The sequence below is a fragment of the Myotis nattereri genome (genome assembly GCF_964212035.1).
Source record: "Myotis nattereri genome assembly, chromosome: X".
In the NCBI taxonomy this organism is placed as follows: domain Eukaryota; kingdom Metazoa; phylum Chordata; class Mammalia; order Chiroptera; family Vespertilionidae; genus Myotis; species Myotis nattereri.
In genome coordinates this window covers 147,921,992-147,934,126 of record NC_138078.1, presented here as the reverse complement: position 1 = coordinate 147,934,126, position 12,135 = coordinate 147,921,992, and the positions used below count along the sequence as shown (strand labels likewise).

At 49.2% G+C, this 12,135-nt stretch overlaps 2 protein-coding genes across 3 annotated transcripts; one reads left to right on the top strand and one right to left on the bottom strand.

Moving 5' to 3' along the window:
• Positions 1–901: 901 nt before the first annotated feature.
• Positions 902–1,591, top strand: ERAS (ES cell expressed Ras; the record flags this gene model as incomplete). The annotated part of the gene is made up of 1 exon (XM_081081226.1): positions 902–1,591. The coding sequence occupies one exon, from the start codon at positions 902–904 to the stop codon at positions 1,589–1,591; it is 690 nt and encodes a 229-aa protein (XP_080937352.1).
• Positions 1,592–2,568: 977 nt separating this feature from the next.
• On the bottom strand, positions 2,569–7,718 carry PCSK1N (proprotein convertase subtilisin/kexin type 1 inhibitor). 2 transcript variants are annotated; one of them, XM_081080985.1, is made up of 3 exons: positions 7,513–7,718; positions 3,356–3,828; positions 2,569–3,090 (listed from the first exon to the last, which is right to left on the bottom strand). In XM_081080985.1, the coding sequence occupies exons 1-3, from the start codon at positions 7,618–7,620 to the stop codon at positions 2,895–2,897; spliced, it is 777 nt and encodes a 258-aa protein (XP_080937111.1). In that variant the 5' UTR covers positions 7,621–7,718; the 3' UTR covers positions 2,569–2,894. The 2 variants fall into 2 exon arrangements, with proteins under 2 accessions (XP_080937111.1, XP_080937110.1); XM_081080984.1 differs by having other exon boundaries at positions 7,507–7,717.
• Between the last annotated feature and the right edge of the window lie 4,417 nt (positions 7,719–12,135).

Below are 12,135 nucleotides of genomic sequence, written 5' to 3'. Positions count from 1 at the left end.
CACTACCCCCATTCCCGCGTCCATCATGATACCTGGTATGCCAGGAGCTTCTCGCAGTAATGAATGAAAATTGAATCACAACAAAAATGCTAACATTAACCAAGCACCTCTGCATGCTTATCACTGTTGCTGAAATATGTTTTTTTTTTTTAATATGTTGTTTTTTGTCTTCCCAACTACATCGGCACATTCTTAAGGGCCAAGGTTTGTTATCTATTTTCCCCCACCTTGCCACACAGTAGGTTCCTGGTAGCAGTATGTTGAATAGGTAATAAAGACTGAATTTTAGACAATGGCTAACAGACCTCATAATTTGCTTATTTATTTGGTTCATTGTCCCCACCTTTTAGAACATATACTCCCTGGGAGGGGCAGGAATATTGCTCAGGTCTTACTGTATGACAGGCATTGTGCTGGTCTGGGGTTCAACAGTTAAAAACTCAAAACCAAGCCAATGAAATCCCTGCCATCCCTCTGGAGTGCGGCAGGACAGCTAATGGGCGGGGGGGGGGGAGAATCTCTTTTGGGGTGAAGAAAATTTCTAAAATTAGATTGCTGATGGTTGCACAACTCCGTGAAAATACTGAGTCATTGATTGTACACATTAACTAGGTTAACTTTATAGTATATAAACTATCTCAACAAAGCTGTTTTTAAAATCCCTGCCTTCACAGAGCTTATGTAGTAGAAGGGAATGAAAGAAAATAAACAACATAAATAATGTGTATAGCATAGTAGAAGGTGATCACACACTGGGCACCCAGTAACTGTTGACTCAGTGGCACCAGCTGCCCCTTGCCCCCATGGTCTCCTCACCTAAACTACTGCCCGGCCCCGCTCCCCTATTGTCTTTCTTCTCTTCCCAGTCGCAGGGCCGTCTGTCTGCATCTCTTCCCTGAACATGGCGCGCCCCAAAAAGCCTAACATGCTTGATCTGGGCCTGGGCACCTGGAGCCCTGGCAGCCAGGAGGAGAGTCGCAAGACTCCGGCACCTTCCAAGGGCAAGAAGCTGCCGGAGTACAAGGCGGTGGTGGTGGGCGCGAGTGGGGTGGGCAAGAGTGCACTCACCATCCAGCTGAACCACCAGTGCTTTGTGGAAGACCATGACCCCACGATCCAGGATTCCTACTGGAAGGAGGTGACCCTGGACCACGGCGGCTACATTCTGAATGTGCTGGATACAGCCGGGCAACCCACTCACAAGGCCCTGCGTGACCAGTGCTTGGCTGTTGGGGATGGTGTGCTGGGTGTCTTCGCCCTCGATGACCCGTCATCTCTAACCCAGCTGCAGCAGATGCGGGCCACCTGGGGCCCTCACTATACCCGGCCCCTCGTCCTTGTGGGCAACAAGTGCGACCTTGTGACCACCGCCGGAGATGCTCATGCTGCTGCTATAGATCTAGCCAAGAGCTGGGGGGCCCCTTTCGTGGAGACCTCAGCCAAAACGCGGCAAGGTGTAGAGGAGGCCTTTGCCCTGCTCATCCACGAGATCCAGAAGGTCCAGGAGGTCCAGGAGGCCATGGCAAAGGAGGCTGAGAATAAGACCCGGCACCAGAAGACCATGTGCCACTGTGGCTGCTCTGTGTCCTGAAGGTCTTGATCAAGAAACATGGACCATCCCCCAGGCCAGGGGGGGGATGCTTCCTTGCTATGAGAACCCTGAGAGTAGCTGTGTGGGACACCGGGTGTATTTAGGATAGACCCCTCTTCTGGGGAGGTTTTCGTTCGGTGGTGGGGTTTTTGGTACTGTGGAACATACTGTTGGTTATATTTTGTCAAGTTCAGAGAATTTGTGCAAAACGAAATAAATGTTCTCAGGTTTCAAAGCTGCTTCCATGCCCAACATTATGTGGGTGGGTGTGAGACTGGTTAGAATGGTAGTTGAATTGTGAGAACTCTTTCATTCAAGAAATGTGGGGAAGCCCGCTGTGTGCCAGGCCTGGCTTTGGGTACAAAGGCTGTAGAGGCAGACACACACACACACACACACACACACACACACACACACACAAAATCCCTGCCCTTGTATGACATAAGGCCATGTATTAAAGGCAGATGAAGGGATAAAGCCTTATTGAGTAGGTGACATTTAAGCAAAAACTTGCAGATAACTAGGGGCAGAGGGAATAGCCAATGCAAAGGCTATGACCACAGACCAGCTACCAACACCAACTCCCAGTATCTTCAGAACTAGGCAATACAGATAGGGTGGGTTCTATACGATAGAAATATTTAAACATTACAAATCAAGCTAACAAATGTAAGCTCTGCCCTATCATTCTACCTTAACGACCGTTGGAGGCCCACATGCTCATTTCTGGTACTGCTCAGTTTCATGCCAGTATGTGAATGGGTTGGGAGGGCTGAGCCCTGGCTTTGCAGTCCACTCCCTTTCTCTTATGCTGGTAGCTTGAAAGTGGCACCAAAGCCCAGCCGGAGTGAGGCCTAGAAGTGGGGCACAGACTAAGGAAGGGTCTCTAAGGAGTCAGACAAGGCAAGGGACCATCAAAAAAAGGGGGGGGCGGCCATCACCAGCCCCTAGAAACGGCCACTCAGACAATGCATAGCTGCTTTAGATCTTATTTATTGGGGGACCAGGGGTGGCGATCTTGGGGCGTTCTGAGGGCAGTAACTACGGCTGGTGGGGACCTGCGGGTGTCGGGGGAGGGGCGGCCATGGGTCCTGGCTGGCAGAGGAGCAGCCCAGCCAGCGGCCAGGAAACCATGGGGGGGGGGGGTGTTGGGGGAGGAGTAGGCAGCAGTCGGGGTGTCGGGGGAGGGGCGGCTAAGGGCCCTCGCCGGCGGGGGAGCAGTCATGCCTTTGAGGAGCTGGGGTGTCGGGGGCGGGGTGAGGGGTGGCCCTGGACCCGAGGGCGAGCAAGATCCCGGCGGTGCTCAGGGAGGCAAGAGGCGGCGCGCCTGGGGCGCGGGGGTCTCCAGGCGCTTCACGCGCAGGAGGGCCCCCAGCACCCCATCAGGCGGCACATCAGGGCCCAGGTCCTGGTCGGCCGCAGCGCGGCGGAGGCGGCGGCGTTGGGCCGCCCCAACATCGGAATCCGCGCTTCCCGTGAGGATCCGCCCCAGCAAGTACCTGCAGGGAGGGGAGCAGAACGGATGCAGTAAGGGTGTGTCGGCTCATCAATGCCCCGGCCCTAGGACCCAGACCGCCCTGCAACCCCATACTGTCCCCGCTTCCCCATCCTCCCCCCCCCCCCAAAAAAAAACAGGCTTCGAAGTCCCCCAGCCAGACATCTCCATACCCACACCCTGGGTCCAGGGCCTCCCTCCCTCCTAGGGTCCCAGAATCCACGTGTTCGCCTGGGATGCAGGCGCCCGCCCATCCCCGTGTCCGCAACCTCAGCAGTTCGGGGTCCACATCAGACGTGTCGTCCCCGGCGTCCTCCGCCTCGGGGCCCGCGGGGCCATCATCGTAGATTGGGGGCCGGGGTCGGAGTGCCGCGGCAGGGACAGGGGCGGGGACCAGCTGGGCGGCGAGGGCGGCAGGGTCCAGGCGCGCGCGGAGCAGGGCGCGGGCCAGCTGCGCGGCGGGCGCGTCCGGATCGTCCTCCGGGCCCGGGGCCGGGTCGGTGGTGCGGGGAGCGCCCCAGACGCGCAGCAGCTGCGCCAGGACGCGCGCCTGCTGGTCCTCAGCCTCCTGCGCCTCGGCCCGCGCCCGCTCCTGCCGTTCGGCCTCCAGCAGGTGCGCCAGCGCCCGTGCCAGCTCCTGCACGGCCTCCGCCGCCTCGCCCCGAGCCGCTGCCCGCCTGAAGCGCCTGGGGACCCCGGCCTCACCCAAGGGCGCCGAGGCTGCGCCCAGGCCGCGGGGCTCCTGCGGAAAGACAAAGTGGAGGGAAGAGTGGCGTCCGTCAGGCCAGGGACCCCAGACCCGGGGGTCTCCAAAGGCACCATACCCAGGCACCCCTAAGGCCACTGGAGACCCCCCCAAATATCTCGGACACACTTGAGACCACAAAAGACCCCTAGCTCTCCCCCCCTCCCCCCATAGCAATTTCCCAGTGGTTCAGAACTTGCCTTAGGGCTTCTGGAAATGGCAGATAAGACAGCTATAGACTTTTCTATGTTAATATTGTGGACAATGGGAGCCTATATTTGCATTTTATAGGTTCCTACTGTCCACTTGTTTTACCCAAAAGGTAGCAGACTTCACACCTTGCTTTTGGGAATCTGGATCTACATCTGGTTCTTAAAAACATCCTTTCTTTCTTTTGTGTCTTTCTTCCCTCCCCCCTCCCCCATCTTCTGCATTGAATCCATTTTGTGTGGATGTACAATATTTAACCAGTCTTCAATTGATGAACATTGAGGGTGTTTCCAATCTTTTGCTATCTTATAAATGATGCTGGAATGAATAATGGTGTTCATATACCATTTGGCATGTATGCAAGTCTATCTGTAGAATAAATTACCCGGTGACTAATTTGCAGTTCAGACAGTTTTGATATAATTGCAATCAATTTAAAGAAATAAAAGAGGGTATCAAAAGTCTGAGCCAGGACATAAAACTGACTATGAATGAGGATTTGAGAAATAAACATCTAGAACATCTAGGAATACATTTTAAATCAAATTAAAAACTAAACAGGCAAATTACACAGAAGATTAGACACAGCACAGGAAACAACAGGATTAAAGAGAGCGTAGAAACAGACCCACACATATTGACACTTGCTACAGACTTCTTCAATAAATCATGTAGGAACAACTGACCCAAATTTAAGAAAATGGAAAAGAAATAAATTTGACTACATTAAAACTGAGAATTTCTTTTTGTCTGAAGACACCATAAAAAAAATGAAAAGTAGCCCTGGCCAGGTGGCTCTGTTGGTTGGAGCATCGTCCAGTACACCAAAAGGCAGCGGGTTCGATTCCTGCTCTGGCGTGTGCAGGAGGCAACCCACCCCTGTTTCTCTCTCACGTTGATGTTTCTCTCACTCTAAAATCACTACAATAAAATAAAATTAACTTTAAAAATAAGAACCAAAAGCAAGCCAGAGTGGAAGAAGATGCCTGCAACACAAACCGAATAAAGGATTAGTATCCAATATTCAAAGAATATTTAAAAGCAATAAGAAACAGGTAAAATTCATGATCCAGTATTTCACAAAAAGGAAACAAAAGCAGTTGCTAAACATATGAAACATAGTAAACTTAAGTAGTAACCAGGAAAATGCAAATTAAAATACCAGTGAGATACGATGCATAACACAGCCAAAAGGTTGCTAAAAAGGCAAAAAGTCTAATGGCCAATGTTGGCATGGATGTGCAAAAAATGGAAACTCTCATACTTTGCTGGTTGGCAATCAATTGCCAAAATAACTTTGAAGAACATTTTGGCAATGTCTAAAAAGATGTACATCTCCTGTGACCCACTCCTGGGGTATTTTACCCTTCAGTGTAGCTTTTGTTCATATGCTACTGGACACAAGTTCATTAAAAATTACAGCAGCACTGTAATAGCATAAAAGTGGAAGGAGCAAAAAAAGAAAGAAAAGCCTGGAAACAACCCAAATGTCTAGTGACATTGAGAATGCGTCCATAAACCATGATATACTCATACGTTTTAAAAAAAATTTTTATTGATTGATTTTTCAGAGAGAGAGAGATCTGTTATTCCATTTATTATGCATTCGCTGTTAATTCTCATGTGTGCTCTGAGCAGGGATCGAACCCGAAACCTTGGTGTATCAGGACAACACTTTAACCAACTGAAATACCTGGCCAAGGCACTCATATACTAATGATATACTCATGGGATAGAATATTATGCAGCAATAAAAAATGAATTATAGCCAAAACCGGTTTAGCTCGGTGGATAGAGCGTCGGCCTGCGGACTGAAGGGTCCCAGGTTCGATTCCGGTCAAGGGCATGTACCTTGGTTGCGGGCACATCCCCAGTAGGAGGTGTGCAGGAGGCAGCTGGTCGATGTTTCTCTCTCATCGATGTTTCTAACTCTCTATCCCTCTCCCTTCCTCTCTGTAAAAAATCAATAAAATATATTAAAAAAAAATGAATTATAGACCCTGGTTAGAGCATCATCCCAATATGCCAAGGTTTTGGGTTAGGACAAATCTCTCTCTCTCTCTCTCTTTCTCTCTCTCTCTCTCTCTCTCCCTCTCCCTCCCTCCCTCTCTCTAAAATCAATAAATAAAAATGTTTAAAAATGAATTATAGCCACACACTTCAATGTGAAGGTGTCTCACAACCAGTGTAGAGAGAGAAAAACGAATTCCACTGCAGATACCTGAGACTAAGTCACCTAATGACTTCCTAGTGATGACCAGAGAGCAGAACCGGTGTGATTCCATTTCCATGAGGAAAAACTAAACAAGATATTGCATATGTCATAAGGTACAAACAAAACAAAAGTAAGGGATCAAAGAACAGGAAATGTAGGATAATTATTATGGAAGAGAAGGACTTCTTTGGTCACGGTCTGTTTCTTAAACTGAGTGGTAGGACCCATGGGGGTTATTTTATCATTATTCCTTACATTGAACATATATGTTAATGATATTATGTCATATATACAATATTTAATAATTTTTGAAATCCTCCAGCTCTGAAGAGTTAGAGGAGGATGGGCCCCAAGTGCCCTTGGCATCCACCACCCCTCAGCCTCCAAGGAATCACAGTCACCAGCAATCAGAGCCTCACACACACAGGCCTTGAGATGGCACATATGCAACCCAGCCTTACCCCAGGCACGCAAAAGGAACTGCACGCGTGCACGCATGGCTGCTCATGCAGTTACAATGGCCAAGCTATCCAGATGCAAGGACACGCAGCACCCCCTTAAAGACACAATGCAGCAGAGACAGGGCCTCTCTTCCCACAATGACATAGCTGCACAAAGACTCAGGGAGAAGCAGCCTCACGAACACACGTCCAAAATCTTAGTCGCTCAGTCTAACAGGACCGAAATATACACGGGGACGCAAAGACCACGCCCTCCCAGGCAAAGCCAAAATCACAGAGGCGTGCGCGCGCGCTCACACGCGCGTGCACACACACAAACACAGACACGCCCAAAGGTCACGTCATTGCTGTAGGATTCACAAACATACACAGGGTGTTATTAAGAAAAGACACACAGAAGCACCCCCGGCATTCACGCGCATTGCACCCATTAACGACACCTTTGTGGGGACCCTCGGAAGCGCTCACAGCAAAGGACGCACACAAGGACACCACACCTCACCCCCTGTCGTCACATCACACGCGCACACAAATTGATGCGCGCATCCCCTTCCTTAATACGTGCTGGTCCCATGAACAGCGCCACGGGCGCCAGGCGGAGAGGGATGGGCAGGGCGCGGCTGCGGGCTGAGCCCAAGCTACTGCCACCCGCACCCCCAGAGACCCAGCCTGGCCCTGGCGGTGGGACCCCGGGCCACCCTAACAGACGTCTCCGCACGTCCGGGGAGCCAGGGCCAGCGAGGCTGGAGTAGCATCCTCCCCACCCCCATTGCCCGCCCGGGGTCGCACCTTTACCGGCCGTGCGCAGAGAGCGGCGGGCGGCCGAAGTAAGCCCAGCAGCAGCAGGACCAGAAGACCGGCGCCCCCGGCCCGCGGCCCGCCGAGCAGTGGCGACCCCGCCATGCTGCCCCAGCGAGCCGGGCTCCGGACGGGCGGACTGGCTGGCAAATGCGCAGCGCCTGGGCTAGCTGTCCAGGCTGCGGTGCTCTGCGACTGCGCACGCCGGGGGTGTGTGGGGGGGCCCCTGTCATCCCCTGCACACCCCCTCCCGCCACTAGACGCAGGCGCATCCTCCAGAGCTCCCCCTGCAGCCTCTCCATCCAGCCGGTCTCCATGGAGATGCCCAAGGGGCAAAGTGGAGAGCTGGAGACTGTGATGGCGGTTGCCATGGCACTTGGAGGGCAGTTGCCCAGGCAACAGACCTTGCTGTCGCCTTAGCAAACAGGCTGGAAAAATTGACTGAGTGGAATGGGGGCCTGGTCCCCACCTCTTCTGCCTTGAGGAGCAGATATATGACCTTGTTCACTGGATGAACAGTTACAGAACACCTTTATGGACCAGGCCCTTTACAGAGCCATGGGTTCAATTCGAGTGATGTGACCATGGACAAGTCAGTTCACCATTCTAAAGCTCGCCTCATCACCTGCATAAAGGGGTTACTAGTAATTGCCTCTCATAATGACTTCGAAGTTTTAATAAGAATGACATTCAGTAAGAGCTCAATAAATGCTCCTTTCCATCCTGTCCTTATCTCTTTGCTAGTATCTTCATCTCTCTATGGCTCTCCGCGGTTCTCTTTGTCCTTCTGTGCCCATAACTCTGTCTTCCTCTCCCATCTGTCTCCCTGCCTCTGACTCTTTCTATCTCTACAACCCTCCTACTGTCTCTGTCTTTATTTTATTTACTTGTTTTTACGTAATTACATAGATAGGTAGGTTTTACCCATTCATTGTTCCAGAGAGTATTTCAACCACTTAAAGTGGCACATCAAAGGGAAAAAATCTTTGGTAAAACTTGGGTAGCCATGGGAAGGAAATGTTAGTGGTGATGTATGGGTGGGGAGATAACTAATGATTTGTCACTTTCTCCTTTACACTTTTCTCTGTTGTCTGAAAAAAAATGTTGCAATAAGTATGTATTACTATTATAATCAGATAAAGATATTTGCATTTTGGAGTTAAAATGAAGTATGGTAACATGGCATAAATTAAAAGTGCAGAAAAGAAAGATCCATTTATGTTCCTATGAGTATATCTAATCCATTGATTTTAACTGCCTCCAGCTCCTCAGTATTACAAACAACTTTACAATGAAAATCCTTATATGCATCTCCTTATGGAGCTGAAGATCAAATACCCAAGGCTGGTATAATGGACACATGCTTAAGGTGGCTCCCATGATCCTTGCCTCCTGGCATTCACATTTTTGTGTAAACCCCTCCCCTTGACTGTGTGCATGACTAAGGTGACCAGAAGTATATGCTTACATGTATTTATGTTAAAAACTAGAGGCCCAGTGCATGAATTCGTGCACTGATGGGGTCCCTTGGCCTGGCCTGTGGCTCTCTGACATCCCCCAAGGGTCCTGGATTGTGAGAGGGCACAGGCCAGGCCAAGGGACCCCTATCAGGCCGGCTGGCTGGGGAGGGACCACGGGAGGGCTCCAGGGCATGTCTGGCCTGTCTCACCCAGTCTCAATTGGCCGTACTCCAGGAAAAATTAACCTACCAACTGGAGCATCTGCCCCCTGGTGGACAGTGCCCATCATAGCTACTGGTGGAATGGTCAAAGAGTCACTTAGGCTTTTATATATGTAGATAAGTTTGAGACAACCATCTTGTCATTTCAAGGGAGGAGACTTTCACTCCCTTGCTGGCTCTGATGAAGCAAGTGGCCACTTTGGGGAACTTCGTGCAGTAAGGAGCTGATGGTGGCCTCCAGGGGATAGCCAGCAAAAAATTAAAGCCCTCAGTCCTTTGGCCCTGGCCAGGTAGCTCAGTTGGTTACAGCATTATCCTGATGCACCAAGGTTGTGGGTTTGATCCCCTGTCAGGGCACAACAAGAATCAACCAATCAATGTATCTCTCTCACATTGATGTTTCTCTCTCTCTTCTCTCTCTCTCTCTCTCTCTCTCTCTCTCTCTCTCTCTCTCTCTTTCTCTCTCTCTCTGCCTTCTCCTCCTTTTCTTCCTCCTCCTCCTTCTTCCACTCTCTCTAAAAAAAAAATCAATGGAAAGAATATCCACTGGTAAGGATTAACAACAACAAAAATAAAGGTCTGTGAATAGCTACATCAGTTCTGCAAAAGGGGAAATATCACCTGACACCTGTCAGAATGGCTATCATCAATAAGTCAACAAACAGTCCTGGCCAGTGTAGCTCAGTTGGTTGGAGTGTTGTCTCACATACATGCCTGGGTTGCCGATTCGGTCCCCAGTTGGGATAGGTGCAACCAATCGATATGTGCCCTGACCAGGAATCGAACCCGCTACCTTTTGGTGTATGGGACCACCCTCCAACCAATTTAGCCACCTGGTCGAGCAATGGGGTAACTTTAAGGGTCTTACTGGGAAAGTCCCCTGGAATGCCATACCTCCAATATATAATCACTAGCGGCCTGGTTCATGAAATTTCATGCACTGGGCGGGGGGCGGTCCCTCAGCCTGGCCTGTGCCCTCTTGCAGTCCGGGACCCCTTGCTCCTTACCAACAGCCTTCAGCGGAGGCGGGAGAGGATCCCGCCACCACCGTTGTGCTCTCCAGCCATGAGCCTGACTTCTGGCTGAGCTAAGCTCTCCCTGTGGGAGCACACTGACCACCAGGGGGTAGCTCCTGCATTGAGTGGCTGCTCCCTGGTGGTCAGTGCATGTCATAACGACTGGTCATTTCCCTGTTTGGTCTATTTGCATATTAAGGTTTTATTATATAGGATGGCAAAGACTATAAAGGCAGGGCGTGGGTAGGAACCAAAGACTCAAGGCCCTTTTAAACACTTCCAAAGGGGCCATGAGCGTGTTCTTGTGGTTTTCTTTCCGGGTGAATTGAGCTTCTCCTGAAATGAGAGGGGGAATTGCTCCCTTTTGTATTCCTGATGGAGTATCTCAACTTATCTTTCCAATAACAGGGACATGCATTGCATGTATTTAAATAACTCTGTAATTGCTCAGCTGGCATGTTTCAGTGGTTGAGTGTTGACCTATGAACCAGGAGGATATGGTTCAATTCCAGGTCAGGGCACATGCCTGGGTTGTGAGCTTAATCCCCAGTGTATGGCATGCAGGAAGCAGCCGACCAATGATCCTCTCTCATCATTGATGTTTCTGTCTCTCTCTCCCTCTCCTTTCCTCTATAAAATAAAAAATATCTTTAAAAAAACAACTCTGTTGTTTAAAAACCCTGTATAGTTTTTTATGCTTTATAGTAGTTTTATTTTTTTACAATTTACAAAATAAATCTATTACCAGATTGTAGATACAAAGTAATTACATGCCATTTACATGTAATAACCATTAATATTTCAAACAGATTTTAAATATAATAATATTACCAAAACTGTACTAACATAGTATAATATCACAAAAGTTGTAGGAAATATTAAAAATCTGCAAGTAGCAGGATTACTTCTGTTATATTCTAAATTTTTTTCCTCTGGCTCTATTTTTGTTCATCAGTATATGTTGTTCATTATATTCCACAATGAGTGAGATCATGTGATATTTACCTTTCTCCCACTGGCTTATTTCACTTAGCATAATGCTCCCCAGGTCCATCCATGCTGTTGCAAATGGCAAGAATTCCTTCTTTGTCACAACAGCGTAGTATTTCATGTGTAGATGTATCAGTTTTTTAATCCACTCATCTGCTGATGGGCACTTAGGCTGTTTCCAGATCTTAGCTATGGTGAATTGTGCTGCTATGAACATAGGAGTGCATATATCCTTTCTTATTGGTGTTTCTAGTTTATTGGGATATATTCCTAGAAGTGGGATCACTGGGTCAAATGGCAGTTCCATTTTTAACTTTTTGAGGAAACTCCATACTGTTCCCCACAGTGGCTGCACCAGTCTGCATTCCCACCAGCAGTGCACGAGGGTTGCTTTTTCTCCACATCCTCTCCAGCACTTGTCATTTGTTGATTTGTTGATAATAGCCAATCTGACAGGTGTGAGATCATACCTCATTGTCGTTTTGATTTGCATCTCTCAGATGATTAGTGACTTTGAGCATGTTTTTATATGTCTCTTGGCCTTCTGTATGTCAAAAACTCTGTATAGTTTTGCCCTGACCGGTTTGGCTCAGTGGATAGAGCATCAGCCTGCGGATTCAAGGGTCCCAGGTTTGATTCTGGTCAAGGGCATGTACCTTGGTTACGGGCACATCCCCAGTAGGGAGTGTGCAGGAGGCAGCTAATCGATGTTTCTAACTCTCTATCCCTCTCCCTTCCTCTCTGTAAAAAAAATCAATAAAATATATATTTTTTTAAAAAAACAAAACATGCCGAAACCGGTTTGGCTCAGTGGATAGAGCGTTGGCCTGCGGACTGAAAGGTCCCAGGTTCGATTCCGGTCAAGGGCATGTACCTGGGTTGCGGGCATATCCCCAGTAGGAGATGTGCAGGAGGCAGCTGATCGATGTTTCT

Coding starts and splice junctions, on each gene's coding strand:
- PCSK1N (XM_081080984.1), bottom strand. CDS start 7,620: ATGGCGGGGTCGCCACTGCTCGGCGGGCCGCGGGCCGGGGGCGCCGGT. Junction 3,829..7,506: donor TCTGCGCACGGCCGGTAAAG/GTGCGACCCCGG, acceptor GTCTTTCCGCAG/GAGCCCCGCGGCCTGGGCGC. Junction 3,091..3,355: donor GTGGACCCCGAACTGCTGAG/GTTGCGGACACG, acceptor CCCTCCCTGCAG/GTACTTGCTGGGGCGGATCC.